Below are 17630 nucleotides of genomic sequence, written 5' to 3' on the forward strand. Positions count from 1 at the left end.
CTTGGAGAGTACGAGCAGTTTCAAAGTACACTTTCATATTATTTTTTTCTATGTTCAGAATCAAATATCAAGGCGAAAGTTGAAGAGTTTTATTGTCATTTCAATATGTTTACCAAATTTTCTCGCATAATTTTCCATCGAAAATATTCCCAAATGACTTGGGAATATTTGAATAATGCATTGTCCATACTTCGAATTCCAATTGTTATTTTCTTGCATTATGATTCAGTAAAATTCCGAATGAAAACATTGTTTGCAAAAAGATTTAAATGGTTTCTTCCTAACCAGCTGTCATTTTTGTACGAACGACAATTCTTATGCGAGCTAATAGGTAACGAGGTCATACGACGTATTTTTTCAACGAATAACAAACTTTTTTTTTCTTTACAGATACCAAAATGGCTCATCTAGTTACAAGTGTGATCGATACATACCAGGATATACTAGTGAATAAAAGTGGTAAGTTGTTTATCTTCTTCTTATCATTTTTTCAAGTACAGTCGTGAATTGTACACCATAATACCGGAGTACGGTTTTCATCTAGAAGTAGTTGTTGCTCGCGTAGAATTTGGTGTGTCTCATTTTCGTGACCCAAAACTTCAGGTTTCCAACTTCAAAACTGACGAAATTCAATACAATCTTTGTTCCCCTATTTTCCCCTTTGGGGGTGGAAATTTTTGATTCCCTTTCTTGTTGCGTATTTACGCTATACAAATAGCCTACCTGCATATTTCAAGATTCTAGGTGCTGTAGCTTTGGCTATACGTTAACATAAAGGTGGGCAACAGCTAGAAATTTTTTACTTCAAAAATATAGTAACTAAAAAAATGCCAACTGCACTAAGTATTTAATAGCTTCGAGAATCGAACTAACACAACCTTCACGCGTCTGCCTGCGTTCTCGGCGACGGCGCTTCATTGCTTAGACCGCCCCTCTACGCCTCGAAAGGAAACAACAAATGCAGAAATATGCAAAGTACCTTTTCATCGTACTCATTTTGGTCATATTGACTCTTTAGGTAGAATTTTGATACTTGCAAGCACTAACAATGTAGATTTAGAACTTTTAAATTCTTCTTTGGAATCGTTTTATAAGACTGAAAAGATTTTAATTGATTGGCTCATTTTCGCCATTCTTTTTTCATATTTTTACCTTACATCAACTGGTAGTTATAGATTATTGTTACAGTACATGTGTGAATTTGTTAATCATTCTGTAAAAACAAACAATGCTGTAAATAAATAAATAAATAAACATTAGATTTGAAGAACATCCCATTGTATTTGAAACAGGCCAAGCCAAATTTCGTAACACTTCGAATGAATGGTAAAACGAGGTGTCATAATTTTATCGAGTTCAACCCCGGGTTACACAACATAAATGAAATAGTATCCGCTTGATGGGATTTCGCCCGCCAAAATCTTTTTAACGGCAACGTAACTACTTGTTGAGAAACCTCAATTAGTGGTCAGCATTAGTTTGGTAACAAGCAATTCCGTTCAATTCAATGATCTCAACTGTTTCTTCACGGTTTTCATTTGTAAATACGCGGAAGGACACAGTTACTCTTTAACCCCAATATCGAACAACACAACCAAAGTTTATTGCTTTCAGATGTTCGTTACGTAAAAATTACCGAATGATGTATAATCGTTTTAGTGACGCATTGTTTGGAACTTTTGGTGTAGTAATGAATATTACTGGAGTTTTTTCCCAACACCAACTCGTTATTTTAACATCTTGACACGTGCTTTGATCACCAAGTGATCATCTTCAAGAGGAAGATCCAAATGGAGAAAGAAGTCCACAACGAATTTCCGTTCTTAGACGTACCTATTGGGAAACACTGTATCATGTTTCGGTATACAGATGTTTCCCACTAAGTGGGAAACATCTGTATACCGCTAAGTGGGAAACATCTGTATACCGAAAACTCACTCATACGGGACAGTATCTGAACCACGAATCCAACCATCATCAATCGACTAAAAGAGGAATCATCAAGACTCTATTAGGCCGTGCTTTCGGGCTCTGTAATACGAAGGAAGATCTCGAGAAGGAACTAGACATCATGATCTTCAACGGAATGTCTACTGCAAAGCAATGGTGGAACAGACTTTGGCTGAAAGACAACAGAAGCCTCGCAAGGAAGAGAAGCCGTCACAACCAGTGCTTGCACTTCCCTAGATCAGAGGATTATCGGAAAGGATAAGAAGATTTGGGTCCAAGTATTACATCAGAACCTGCTTCATATCCGAAAACACTATCCGTAGCAGCCTCACGAAAACCAGACAACCAAACGCGGACTGCGATTCCAAGAATTGTATTTACCGAATACCCTGTGAGTGTGGAAAATCCTACATCGGTGACACTAAGAGACCATTGAAAGTTTGCATTGCCGAGCACAAGAAACACACACAGGAATCAGGAATAGCAGAGCATCGAGTGGTCCCAAGCTGAGATCATACAAAGGGAGGAACATTGGTTAAGGAGGAAATTCAAAGAAGCCGCATACATGTTGTTCAACAATATATTCAGCCAAGTTAGCGTAGAGATACGCAACTTATGGAAACCCATAATCAAATGGAAAATGGCCAACTCCCGCCAAACTGTCATCTCCCGTTTAACCAGTGAAGCGAAAAAAGGAAAACTTTGGTAGTTATTCCTCTTAATAAAGATTATCCCTCTAATCTTCTCCCTATTTCTCTAATACCAACTATATCGAAAGCCATCGAAAAACTAGTTAAGATTCGAATGGATGATTTCTTGTATTTACATCAAATCATAAGTAAAGATCAATTTGGGTTCCAGGCCGGAAAAAGCACTCATGATGCAATTTTTTCTTTTCTGTACGATTTTTATTCAGAAATAAATGCTGGTGATACAGCCGCAGCAGTTTTCTTCGATCTCTCTAAAGCATTCGATTGCGTTAATCACAATATACTGCTTAGAAAACCCAATCGTTATGGGTTCAAGGGCACAACTTATCATTGGTTTGAATCATATCTCACAGGACGAGATCAAATGGTCCGAACAACAGAAATCTCAGAAAGAAGGGCAATCGATAGTGGTGTACCATAGGGATCCGTGCTGGGACCTGTTCTCTTTCTATTATATGTAAATGATTGGACGAATATCAACATATCGGGCAGCTTTACACTTTTCGCGGACGACACCACCATCTTGTGGAAAGAGAAAAATGAAATCGAACTACATAAAATAATAACTTCTGACTTGGAAAAAATTAAAATGTAGTGTGACGCTAATTTGCTTTCTCTGAATGTTACTAAAACAAATATAATATCATGCAAATGCGAGCTTGACGAATTTCCTGTGAACGGTGGTGTCCTGCAAAATAAATCTAACACAAAATTTTTGGGTGTATAAGCTTAAGTTTGATGAACAGGTCCGACAGCTCAGAAGTAAAATTTCCTTTGGGTGTTATGCAGTGAGGGTAGTTTCTAAGGAGTTGAATTTCAGTACTGGAAAAACGGCCTACTATGCATTAATTGACTCCCAAATTCGATATGGGATACCTTTTTGGGGAGCATGTTGTCCAACTCTCTTGTCTTCTATATTGATTATACAGAAAAGAGCTGTAAGATACCTCTGTAAGGTGAAACCAAAAGAGTCTTGCAGAAAACTCTTTATTAATAATCAAATATTAACTGTCATTGCACTTCTCATCTTGGAGACAGTATGCTTGGTGAATAAACACAATCAAGAATTCAATATTTTACAATGGTGCTAAAACTGACAATCATCTGCCAGTCGACGTAAGGTCCTCTAATTTGACAGGCAAGCATTTTAGAAAGGCTGTAAAGAAATTTTTAGTAGATAAGCCCTATTACAGTCTACAAGAATACTTTGTAGACACCTTTTAGCATGTTTATTGTATATGTTATGGTACCATGTGTGGATTTTAGACGAAAAGTTTTATTATATCTTGATTATTTTTTAAGTTTATTCGCTAAATCTTGAATATTGATTAGTTATATTTAATTGTCCTTATTGCTCAAGCAATAAGGACTAGTTGAAGGAAATTTCTTTATTATCTACCATGACTTGTGATTTTACGTATATCAGTAAGTTATATGAATTGTCCTATTGCTCAAGCTTTGTCAACAAGTTGCCCTTGAGACAATAAAGCATATTTATTATCATTATTATTATTATCACCCGAAGACGATTGTGGATATTAACAATCGAAACGTCGTGAAATTACTTGGCTCGGAATGATATTTTTTTAAATTTTTTGTTCAATTGTTCTAGTTTTACTTTATTTTTTTCACTGTTATTTCAGCGTTTTTTGCTTAATATAATTGTTAATTTCAGCTATTCCTTTTTAACTCTTCTCAAATAAGTCTGTGTAATATTATACAATGCAATTCCGAATTAATGTAATTTCTACTGAGTTTATTATTTGTCACGAACGATTTCGGTTTATTAGACCATTATCAGTCGTAACAAAACTTAGTGGAAATTAGACAAAAGTTATTTTATTTATTCAATATAAATTTCTATAAAATGAAAAGGTCATCAATCGTACAAGCTGAAAATCTACGAAAACAATCCATTCATCAGATCTATCCCTGTGTGTAAATTAACTTATTTATCTACGCCTGTGGCGAAAATTTGCTACCTCCTTTCAGGTTTATTGAGAATATGTTTTTTTTTACTATATTTTTGTCCGTTTTTTGGAAGGATAATGAAATGTTATGACCTGACTAGTGGAATTGGTATGTTTTCCGATAAGAATTTATTTCTGCTCCACATTTTACATAACCACTTGTTATTTTATAAGTTTGGTGTTTATACGAGGTCTGTTAAAAATTAAGGTGATTGTTCGAGTTTCGCTCATCTCAAACATACGTCATCAAATTCAGCTGTTTACTTTGTTGGTGAGAGACATAAAAGAAAATTACAGGGAAGCCTCGAGGAACTAACACGAAGTCTTTTCTCGATCAGCGAGGAGACTGTAGAGCGGGTTTAGTTCTCGGCGGAAACTTCTGAATAAGAAATAGTTCTCGGGCGAAATCCAAGAACAGAAAGAATTGCCTCGGCTAAAAAATGTGTTAGAAGTCACTCTCGAAAAATATCATCACTGACGATGGTCAGTCCAGAAGGGTCAACCACTTGGACTTGAATTCCTTGTCTTAATCCATAAAAGTGTTAACGATGAGTACCTACTCGAAACGTCCCAAGTGGTGTCGTTCTAAATATTCATCTGTTTTTCGGCAGAAGATAGCATTTCGAGAGAAGATAGCATTTCAATGATATGCGATGAGAAAATACATATAAACACCCAAGCAGATGGATATTTTGGACGACTGCCGCTAGTAGCTGTAGTAAAAACCCTACACCACTTCATAGTGGATATTTTGAAAGGGTGACTGAACTTTGATTAAATTGCGAGAAAATACAAGAATTCCGTCCCAAGTTTTTGAAGTTGAGTGGAAGAATAACTCAGTAGCACTTGTGCTAACTAAGTTGAACTTCGCCTTTTGTTATGTCAGCAACTAGCTCTCTAATTTATTTAAATATTTGTATGTAACTACAGCTGAGTAACAATAAAGACGATTATTATTATTATTATTATTATTTCAGACAATTTCCGTTGTAAACACCGCTTTGGACCTACCTAGCCACTTGCACTAACTAATTTCTAATCTCGACGCCACAGAAATCCGCACTCATGCATACCTAATTGTTTTACATTCCGGTAATGTTTCGTCCGCGAGGTTTTAGCGCGTTGCATCATCAACCATTAACACATAAGATGACTCGCGAGACATGATGATACATCGGAATTTTCGTGTTGCGAGTCATGCGGCAATTCGACCCACAAATACACTTTCGATGGAGGGGTCCAAACTCCAAATGTCGAGATCGTAAGAGGGTGTGGGTAATACGGAGTCTGCAACGGCCTTGAGGGGAAGTGGGTCTAGCGGTACGGCGTCAGGTATGTGTACAGGGTCTGCCGAGACTAGGAGATGATCAGTGGCGAATCCAGCCAGGCCCTTGGACGCGGAAAATATTCAATTATGGGGCCTAAGCCGGTCCTACACTGTTGCCCATTACCAAACTACAACCGATAACCAGATTCCTGCATCTCAAGTGCGCCCTGCCCCCTCAATGAATTCCTAGAGCCGCTCCTGGAACTGATCTGACTTTTTTTGAAGGGATAATGGAATCTGTAGGTTTACAAAACCCGAGAAACACTATGCAGTGTGACCGCAAAGTATGGAATAAATTCGATATTTCCAAAACCAAAGGTCGTTTTACAAAAGCCTGAAACACGTCGATTTTCAATTTTAATATTCTACATTTCACAACAAAATTTCATTATACAGGGTGATCCATATTAATGTGATGACGTCATCGGCATTTGGTGTCAGTTTTAGATAATTCGTAACGAGCTGATTCCGAAAAGGTATGATACTTAGGGTCTAACGGTCAGAATCTGAAAAATATGTATTACAAGAAATACAATTTTTGTTGAAAATCTTACAAACTGAGAATTCTGCATACTTACATTCTGCAAATCTGAATGCGACGTTGCTCAACAAGTACGCAGCTTCTTTGAACTGTCTCTTGAACCAGTGTTCCTCCGTGTGAATGTTTTGGTTGGTTAATTGGCGGTAGCTGATTTAATAATTCGGATACTGACTTGCATGTGTTAGTTTTCGGTACAAAGATGTTTTCTACTTGTTCAACTGCTAAAAACATTCTTGGTAACTCTAGAACATTCCAGATATTTATAATATGTATTGAATTTCTAAGTAATATTTTCCTCGGATAATAGATAAATTTAATGGTAATAATTATGTAGTTATGATCTGTTTTTACATTAACCTTAACAAAGGAGGATTGCAAGTAACAAAGCTTTCAATGCATGAAATAGTTCATAAACAATTCGTAGCATTGAATTACAAATGTTATTGTTTCTAAACATCCGTCTGGAAAATAACTGGGCCAGATTGTTTGTCATAGGGAGTGTGTCATTTAGTAAAATTCATATTTTATTATTACTATGCTTCTCTAGTCAAATTTGAAAATTTCCCACATATATTTCCATTCAACAATGATTTTCATTCATTTAATCGGACAGGTCAGGGTCGTAAATAAATTCAGAACAGTTCTAGGGACGTTCTTCTATTTGAAATTCTAATTTCTTCCGTAAATTATAGTAGCATTTCGTAGCCGTGTACTATGTAAACAACAGCGGCTTCATAATTGTAATGGGTAACGTATAGTAGATGAACGTATGAATTATTAAAACATGTATGAATAATGTAATTAACATATCTCTGCTTCTTTGTTTTTGCAATTTTTATATGCGAAACAAGTTGTTATTTGATGTGCATTAGTTGTGGTCACCAGGATTTCTAGATCTGATACCTACACCCTAGGTTAATGAGCAGCCGGATAATACTTAACAACTATCAGCCTGTTAATCGCCTGATTTGGCATCTATTGATGTTGCAAAACATTCATGGACTACAAAGAGAATGTCTTGGCTCTTAGCATAACTTTTTGCTGTTGATGAAATAACATATTCTCCGATATACCTGATTCGGACAACGCAGGATCATAACGACTACAGCACCATAGCTGCATTATAGCTTCTGTTCTATGTTGAATAACATACATATACATTAACGAAACTTCCATCTACTGAACCAATTCCAAAATGTGGTCCTTCGAGCCGGATTTAGATCATCCCTTCTGAATATCCATAAATAACGAGGGAAACTAATATCCACGTGTCATGTGGTGTGTTTCGCAACACCTAATTTCGTTTTCTACTTTATTGGGTCTCTTAGCAGACGTGCTGGTATGCGTACAGGAACTAACAGTACGCCTGCAATACGCGGGGCATTTTAATTACTATCACTTTGTTGCTCGTTTTCTATGCGACGTAACGGCTTGGAAAGAGTAACGCGGGGAGATCCGTTATCGACAGGTGGCGCTTTGAGGATTTCACTTTCGCCGGCAGATTGCTATCGGATGGATTTTAAGGTGGCCATGGCCATATGATCCCAGACAATACAACCCACCAAAAGAGTCACTGTCCAATGTTCAACTATGTTTGAGTGGGTTATAAAATCTACGAATTTACTTTACCTAACAAATCGTCGATAGAGTTACTTGAAAACAGAATATGATAATAATAATGATGATGGTCTTTTTTGGATGAAATGTAAAATAACAGCCAAAAGGCGTAGTTCAAATTTGCAATGGAGAGTGCTACATTTTTGTTCTACCAATAACCAGAACACAGAGTCAGATGCTATATGACATATATACAAAAAGAAGGCTCAGGATGTGGAATGTACTCCAGATCACTATGCCTGAGGATTAAGTGGGGAATGGGAAAAAATACCAGTGAAGTCCAAACAGAACAGGCAGGTATCTCAATCGACAAAAACATAACAATCTGCACTGACAGCAGACAAACCCTATTAGCCTTGAACAGACAACGTATAACCTCAGGGCTAGTGGTAGAGTGCCACAAAGATTTATCCAGAGCCTTGGTGGATAATAACATTATCCTGAGGTGGGTTAAAGACCACAACAGGAGTAAACGTAATCGCATTGCCGACTCTATAGCCAAGGAAGCGGCTGGACTAAGAATTTTAGGACCCAGTGGCACTTACGGCCTGTTGACTTCGACAATTGCGGAACTAGCCAAATGTTATACCCATGCTCAATTCCTAAAGATATGGGATGCCAGAATCACTGGAACTGGCCTGAGAAGTTGGTGCCGAAGAAATATCTGTCGATGACCAGGAAAAATCTACGCTTAACAGTAGGATTTCTGACTAGCCACTGTCAACTAAGGAAACACCTCCACAATAAGAGGCTAGTGGACACACCTCTATGCAGGATGTGCGACAGATAGAATGGATGATGACCTAGAAGGACAACTCCTCGGGAGTTGTCCTTCTAGGTCATCAATTGTCCTCAATATTTTTGGGATTTGCCCTATGCCTAGCTGATAAAATTGAAAGTATACAGGCATTTGGAACAATCATACTAGGCTGTTGGGTCAAACGGTAGCTGCTTAATTATCGTGATTAATTTGTTTTACTCATTCATCCAACCGATCCGTGAACGTTTAGTTCAGTCCCGAACTGTGGGACGATAGATATTCACTGCGTATCGTCCGACCTGTGCTGGGGATCGCACGTTGAATCGCAAGACCTCGTCAGTCTTCACCTCGACAAGTTTTGACTTGGGCGAGGTCGCTCTGGTGTGACGGAACGAACTGGAAGGATCCTCGAAAAACATGGAGTTAGGGTCATTTTCAAGGCCACAAGTTCGTTGGAGAAGAGTCTCAGATAAGCAGGAGACCTGTGATAATGACTGATGTGTTATCTGTGAACTGGTATACACTACCCAGATTCAAGGCTTTGGGTGAGTCGTTTACATATGAATGAGCAGTATTGGTCTACGGATTGAGCCCTGAGGTACACCATGCCCAATTATGATTCTACTAGGTATAAAATGATTATGTTAATTCAGTATGCTACCAACCTGGGCAGGGCCGTAGCGAAAAGCCGAAGGATTAGTTACTACTATAATATATTAATTTTCTTACTTAGCTATCCAACAAAACTAAATTTTGGTAATTATAAAAATAATAATGGGAATTATTCTACTTTGGACCAAGGTCCTTGGTCTTCCACCATGCATAGGAATATTCAATACAAATGAAAGGAAACGACACTTAAATAATATTGTGCTTTTTGTAAGTTTTCAAACAACTCAGAGTTATGCATGTTGGGAAATCCCAACCTTGTCCTGGTTCTTTCCCTTTCCTCATTACCTCTCCCTTTCTTTTCTCTCATTTTAATTTTTTTCATTCATTTTTTTACTATTATTTTTCTCTATCTTCACTTCCCAACTTTTTCCTAACTTTTTCCCAAGTCGAAAAAGCAGGGGGGAGGCTCCCGCCCCATCCCCCCATGGCGACAGCCCTGAACCTGGGATCTATTTGATAGGTATGACCTAACGATTTCATAACCCACACCCATTATTCCATACTTTTCCAGCTTATTTGGAGTTTTTTCGTGGTTTACCACGTCGAATTAGTTTTCATGAAAAATGGGGACGTATGAATAAATTCGTTTTTCGGCGTTCTGAATCGCTCGATGTAAACTCATGGAATTCTATATGTTGTTGATGAAAAACAAGAACGATTCTGAGCAGTTTTTGGCCATGTTTAAACATTACAAACAGGAATTTATGCATCAATATGTGACAATGGATGAAATATGGATCCATCACTTCGCTCTGGAATCAAAACGTATGTCATCTGGGTGGAGAGCAACTGGTAAAAGCAATGGCAAAACTACTTGGATTGAACTTCGAACTTCTTCCGCATCCACCGTATTCGCCAGATTTGGCTCCCAGCGACTGCTGGCTTTTCGCAGACCTCTAAAAATGCTCACCTGTGAATTTTACTCGAACGAAGAGGTTATTGCTGAAACTGATGCCTATTTTGAGGCAAAAGATAAATCATTCTAGAAAAGTGACATTGAAAAGTTAGAGCGGCGCTGGAAAAATTTTGTGGCTCTTAATGGAAATTACGTTGAAAGCCAATTTTGAACAAAAAAAAACACGTTTTCTTTTTTAGGCCCATGACTTTTTATCCCATGTCGAAGACCCCTAATCGATTGTAGCTTGGTGTCGTTGTTTATTTTTTTTTACGTCTACGAATCAATGGTTCAATTTATTCCATAACCATTCGAAGACATTGTATACGACTTCGTGCTTCTGTCAAAATTGCCTGCGGCAAACATGCTGAATACACGAAATTGTACTGCCTTGACCTTCGAACGACACGAATCTTATTTTATTGCAAGTATGCACACATTATGAAACAATGGCGGATAATTATTCAATTTTTTTCTTCATATCTCACATCTGTCAGGCGAACGGTTCGCTTAGTTTTGCTAAAATGAAGAACAACAGAAATCTTAGATTCTATGAATATTGGACGTTGAAAGGGGTAACAACCAAGAAAACTTTGCATTTTGGAAGTTTTTTATCTTTGTCACTTTCGAGGGGGTTTCGAAACATGAAAATGGACTTTTTTTTAACACAATATGGACGAGGACGAGGTTCACCAGTTACTCTGTTACCGTGTTAGGAATCACACGTTAAAAGGTAAGACCTCGTTAATCCATAGCTCGCACAAGTTTCGACTTCTGAGGGTTGTCGTTCGTAGGGGTGCGACAGCTGGTTAACGGAAAAACAGATTTTAAACAGATTTTAAACTCTCCAATCAGATGACGTTTGTTTTGCAATGCACAATGATTAGTCGCGATCCTTTGTTGGCAGGCATGTTAGGCGTACACATTCTCGAACCATCAGTCCACACTGTTAATTTTTTTTGTAAATTCACATAACACTACGTTGGCCACAAATAACCAACGTAATGTCCTGTAAAAATACAGCAGAGGTTGTAAGGAAGACACTCCATTATAAATTGTGTAGAACAAAAATCGTTGATATAATGGAGAATAACACGAGAATTTATGTGTTTTCCACAAATACTAATGAAACAGTCGAATATGAATTGGAAGAATTCTGCATATGTAATGTAATTTTAAATAATATTTCAAGTAAATTTCCTCAAAAGTAACTCAAAATTCTGTGATAGGTTTACCTTATTAATAATGTGTTTTTACATTGTATATTTCCATTTTCACGGTATTTTTACAATGTATTTTCACATATTTCATTGTCATTTCACAATGGACATGTTAATTTAAAAGTTGAGTGTTATATATCAAAGGGAAAGCTTTATCAAGCATAGCACTGAAATAAAAGCAAAGCATGGCCGATGAATCTTTCTCTTGGATTTATATATCAAAGCATTTCTATTGTTACCATTTCCGGATTGAAAATTCCACGTAGGTAGCTATAGTTGCCTTTTGTGAATACTAGATCTTCTTACGAAAACCACAGATGTGCGACTGACTTCTGTTGAAGACTGCATATAGTTGCGCTTTTATTTGTAACCATGTAACTGTCCAATCTTCGGCCAATCATAAAACTCGGTTAGTAAAAATCAAGTCAACAGTCTACGTGGACTAGTTCGCTTCCGGTTCATTTCTATGTATTGGTTTTTTGGCCTTTGAGAGTGCCGTCAACTTTAAGAGTGCACAATATCGTTTACTTCGACTACACAGTGATGAAGAAATGGCTATTTTCAAAAATGGCCTCAGTATTCTATAGCACTGTAGAGAAAACCGAGAGCAAGCTGGAGAAAAATAAAACTAATAATTCAATAGTTTGACCTCCAAAAAACTCATTGAGAATGTTAACGGCCTGATAATGTATTCCAGTATTTTTTTTTTTTTAGTTATTTGCGTATTTTCCGATAACATAGTGTTGTTAATGACTGACAGTGAGTTTTTTCAAGCAATTATACCTAATAATTGGCCATATAGGTAAATTAATTTTTCAGATATTGTGTATTCTGGAACTTCGAAATTTGACGTTATCTAAGAATGACCGATAAATAATTGTTGTTGATAATTTCTGTTTTCACTAGGCATATGAGCAAAATGCTAGTTGGTAATATTATAATAAATTGTACAGGGTACTCGCCTATCTATTTGTAGTAACGTGATTTTAATTCAATTTTTTTAAATGAAAAATAGTTTCCTCATGATAAGCGATGAAATTATGAAAAAACGAACGAAAGAAACACCGGTCAACTTAATATTTATCGTTGCCTCTTAAATTTCATCTCTTGAAACGTTCAAAATTTTATGAAAACCCTCTTTCTGTGATTTGAATAATTGGATTTGATTTTAATATACAGGGTGTGCCATCGAAAACTTGACATGGAGGTTTTGGGTACTAATCTTGCAAATCCGAAAAAACGCTCAGACAGGTCGATTTTTATAAGGAGGGGAACAGTTTTTTCCCCATTAAAGTACAGTAAAGTACTATAAACTTACATATCGATTTGTAAATGTTTGGAATCCTGGGAAATCATACATTAATGTTGCATGACATTATGTGAAACTATTACAGATCAATGTATTGGTAATAGGTATGTAACTTTCCAGTTTTACATTATATTTGCTGTAGCTTTTCAGTATGAAATGTAATTTTCATATGTAATTTATCAACTGGATGAGATTATACAGAGCTAAAGAGCCATATTACAAAAATAAATATGTCAATTTGAAATCTGAACGTGAATTATGTAATCAGTTATACGTATTAACTCATAATGAACCATATTGAAAATGTAAAGTGTGCATATTAGTGGTATTTACTGTAGAAATACACTTTTTTTTCGTATGTACTAAATGAGATAAGTTAGTGACTGGAGAAAATGTATCTAAATGGGCAAGTTGTTAGGCGAATTTGATACGTTCGATTTGAACAACCTTGAGCACCTACTTATCAGCCTGATTTCCGTCGAAGTTATTATTATTATTGACTGTATAATTTTGTTTATAATTTAGATCATTTTAACAGAGTCCAACGTTCCGAGCATCATTAATTTGCTACTGTAATTGTATGCAAACGTATCGATTGTTATTACCTGTGATTAAAGACTAAAAAAAATGAATTGAAATTACAAATCGAATGACACCTCAATTATGATTTTCGAGGAAGGCGAACTGAATTGAGACGCTCGTTAACCATACAGGGTGTTTCCTAGCTAAGGTACGAAACTTCAGAGGGTGATTTGTTAGGTCGTTTTAAGAAAAAAGTTTCTATGAACATATATTGAACTTTAAAAAACCGGTATTTATAAAATATCATGAATATCCTTAGACCGATTTCGTTGAAATTTGCTACAGTTATTTGAAGTAATAAGGCGCTTATTTAGCCCGAACTAGATTGAAATTATTAGTTCCAGTGGCGTCTCAGTGGGCACCACAGCCAACAATATTGAGAAAAAAGAACGCCACTGACTTTTTTTGTTGAGAATAATTTTTTTAGAACAGGGGTCTCCAAACTACGGCACGCGGGCCAAATTCGGCCCGCCAGTGTCATCAATCCGGCCCGCGACAGCCAATGATTTACTGTCATCAATCTGGCCCGCGACAGCCAATGATTACCTAATTGTTGTTACTATTGCTGTGATAAGTTGAAGAAGAAAACACAGAATGATAATTACACGGTTTAATTAACTTGCAAGGTAAAACTTAACGACAGAAATGATGACAAAGAAAACTTAACTTAGGTATCTAAGTTTAAGCATATTAATAACTAACAAATAATTAAAATGAATCACAGTGAAACAAAAACACTAATGAGATTTATATAATTGTGATTTTCCACCGACAATACTTTGTAGTTGTGGATCAATTTTACTTGTATCATTTATCAAGAGAGATTTAAGATGCTCATTGGTTAATTGAGATCTGTAAACATTCTTTGTAAACTTCATCTTGGAAAACGTTTTCTCACACAAGTAAGTAGTACCAAAACAGAAAACAACCCACGAGCAAATTTATGCAAATTATCAAATTGTTCCAGTGGAAGACTCTTATAAAATTCCAACAAAGATGAATTTTGATATTTGTCCTTAAGCATATCACTGCACCGTAAATCAATAATTTCCATTTGGACTTCCGGAGCCAGGGTTTCTTTTCCATACTAACAAATCAAACATAAAAACATAAGTCAAATCAAAATACTTTTATTGACGGGTGTTACTTTATTTCACAATATAGACAGTTTCGCTTCCTTCGCCTTTCCTACGCAGACTAACTCGCAGTTGCGCCGCTAGCCTTTTTATATGCAATTATTACTGCCATCTCGAGGTGATCGGAATACACTAGCTAGAACCAGAACTTTCTCGAACCAACGCGGTAATTCCAAATAATAAATTACGCCTAATGCCACCTAGCGGGTAGCTGAAAAAGACTACTCGCCACTAGATGTAGTTAAGTGTCACAATACACAATAATAATTGAAATGCAAAAAAAGCGTAATTTTGCTTAGGTCACGCACTTTGTGACTATCCTAGTCTAGAAATATAGTTAAGGGCAGAAATTGGCCCTTGGAACAAACTGAAAAAATCATTATGTCCCGAAGGCTTCAAAGTTTGGAGACCCCTGTTTTAGAATGAGCAACTAAAAATACAATTTCTCCGTCGCTTGTGTTTTCCTCATATCAAGCTCCGTTTTCGAGAAGAAAAAATCACTTCTAAAAACGAATATCTTGACAAACAGTAGAGGGTTTTTCAATTCGAGATCTCAGTGTTGCTCAATGGCAGTTCCAACTTCTTGTAGTTTCATATCTGTGAAAACAGTATGTGAATTATTTTTCTCTAGAATGAGAAATCATCGGTTCTTTTTTTGTTTGTTACAGATCCTCGAGTCAACGATTGGGCGATGATGTCAAGTCCTGTCCCAACCATCCTGATTTGTATGTTCTACGCGTACTTCTCGACAGTATTAGGACCAAAAATAATGGAGAACAGGAAACCTTTCAATCTCAGGAATGTCCTGATCATCTACAATCTAGTACAAACTATTTTTAGTGCTTGGATATTTTATGAGGTAAGTCAGTTCAATGGAATAGTTTTTATACCACTTTGTATTTGTAACTAACGTTGCTGCAGGTCATGGTCATGGTGATCTTCTACCATATGGTAACCGCTACATCCGTCAATTTATTGAAAGATTTTTCTGTTCCCTATGTATGCTTAGATCTTTAAAACTACGCAACAGACTTTGATTCGGTTATTTTAATAGATACAAGGTTTATATGTATACAGGGTGTGCCATCGAAAACTTGACATGGATGTTTTGGGTACTAATCTTGCAAATCGTAAAAAACGCTCAGACAGGTCGATTTTAATTTGGACGAACCATATTAAATTTAGAGTTGAAGTTAATTACTTTATTCTGATGTTAGCATATGCTCAATATGAGCACCTCCAGCTTCCATACAATAATAGAGATTATGCTGGAAACGTTCTCGAACATTCTGGAGCATTTCTGGAGTGATTTGCCGACATTCATTTGTGATTCGTTGCCGTAAATATTCGAGTGACGCAGGAGGAGTACAGTAAATTCTGCTTTTCAAATGACCCACAGAAAGAAATCTAACGGCGAAAGGTCTGGTGATCGTGGTGGCCATTCGATAGTGCCCCGTCTCCCAATCCAGTGATCCGGAAAAGTCTGATATAGATTTTTCTTTTTTATTTGTTTTATTGATACTGCCGAACAGGCAGAGCATAGTGCGGAGGAACCTCACAGATCCTCCCGATAATTGTGGTCACTTTCAATAATATCAGTGAGAAGGGGATTAATAGTATTTTCCAGAAGTTCCAGATACATTTGTCCGATTAAATTGCCTTCTAAAAACATTGGGCCAACTATACGGTCACCAAAAATTCCAGCCCATACATTTAATTTTTGTGGATGTTGAGGATTTGAATCAGTTTAATAGCGACAATCATGGCGATTAACTTCAGAAAAAAGAACATTCATCACTGAAGCAAATGTTGAAAACGAAATTTGGATTTTCCACCGCTCGTTCAGTTCTTGCGTTAATTTAATCTTGTAAGGAAGCATTTTGTAGGTTTTAAAAAAACGACGAATGCTAGTTCGTGACACCCCGGAAACAAATGCTAACTTTTTTGTGCTCAAAGTATGATCAAGCTCATCATGGCCCAGAATTGCAATTTGTGTCACCTCATTTGTTACTGGTGGTTTGAGTTGCCTTTTGTTATTTGCTACAGAATAGAAACCGCATTTTTAATCATTTCTCAATTGTAATAGTCCTCTTATCAGAGAAGAACTAAAAAATTAACAAAAAAGTAGTGTAAGAAACAAATGAAAGAGTTCCAAAAACATTCCAACTGAGCATTGGCGTACAACAATTTGTTACTATCAACAATATTGATAAAGTTAATTATCGGAAAGAACTCTTTTTAAATACGTCCAAATTTTAAAAAAATGTACACCATTGTTTAGAGAATTTCAAGATCTTTCAAACGATCAACCCCTCTGCCCCGGGGTTGAAGTGACGACGCTGTAAATGGGGAAAAAAACTGTCCCCCTCCCAATAAAAATCTACCTGTCTGGGCGTTTTTTCGGATTTGCAAGATTAGTACCTAAAACCTCCATGTAAAGTTTTCGATGTCCCACCCTGTATATCGGTTATGGGAAACGGTAAGTGATACGGGGTCGATTGAATTAGAGAAAAGTAGCGCATTTATGTTCCTAATAATATGCCATTTAGAAAGTTTTAATATTCCGAGTAGTGTCGGAGATATCCGAGAAAAACCGAGATTTGATAATATCGTTTTTGTTTTCTCCTACCTTCATTTTCGACAGAAATGTAAAAAAAATAGCACTTTGTCATGGTCACTTTTCAAGGACTACATGATAACGTAAGCAGAATTTCTCTGCGACGTTTCGTCTTTAAGAAAACATCGTCAACTGTGTATTTTTATATGGGGCGGAACTGAAGTATACCCTGTATACGACTCCATTTTTACACGCTTTATATTAGCTTCACCTGTATGTATGTATGTTTGTTTGTAACTCTCAAGCTCAGGATCTGTATTGACAGAATTATCGGCATTATTGCTTGATCTATTCGCGGGCAGATGGCGCTGTATGTAACCTTTT

At 36.6% G+C, this 17630-nt stretch overlaps 1 protein-coding gene across 1 annotated transcript in view; it reads left to right on the top strand.

Moving 5' to 3' along the window:
* The first annotated feature begins 225 nt into the window (after nucleotides 1-225).
* The window catches only part of LOC111504679 (very long chain fatty acid elongase 7), a 29781-nt gene continuing 12376 nt past the window's right edge, over nucleotides 226-17630 (top strand). The window contains exons 1-3 of the mRNA XM_074175506.1: nucleotides 226-331; nucleotides 391-459; nucleotides 15358-15548. Of these exons, the coding sequence (XP_074031607.1) occupies nucleotides 241-331; nucleotides 391-459; nucleotides 15358-15548 (351 nt within the window). The 5' untranslated portion in view covers nucleotides 226-240. The remainder of the gene's footprint in view (nucleotides 332-390; nucleotides 460-15357; nucleotides 15549-17630) is intronic.

Source organism: Leptinotarsa decemlineata, unplaced genomic scaffold, assembly GCF_025532065.1.
Source record: "Leptinotarsa decemlineata unplaced genomic scaffold, Ldec_3_MD MMD2_tig00001064_RagTag_RagTag, whole genome shotgun sequence".
Classification (NCBI taxonomy): Eukaryota; Metazoa; Arthropoda; class Insecta; order Coleoptera; family Chrysomelidae; genus Leptinotarsa; species Leptinotarsa decemlineata.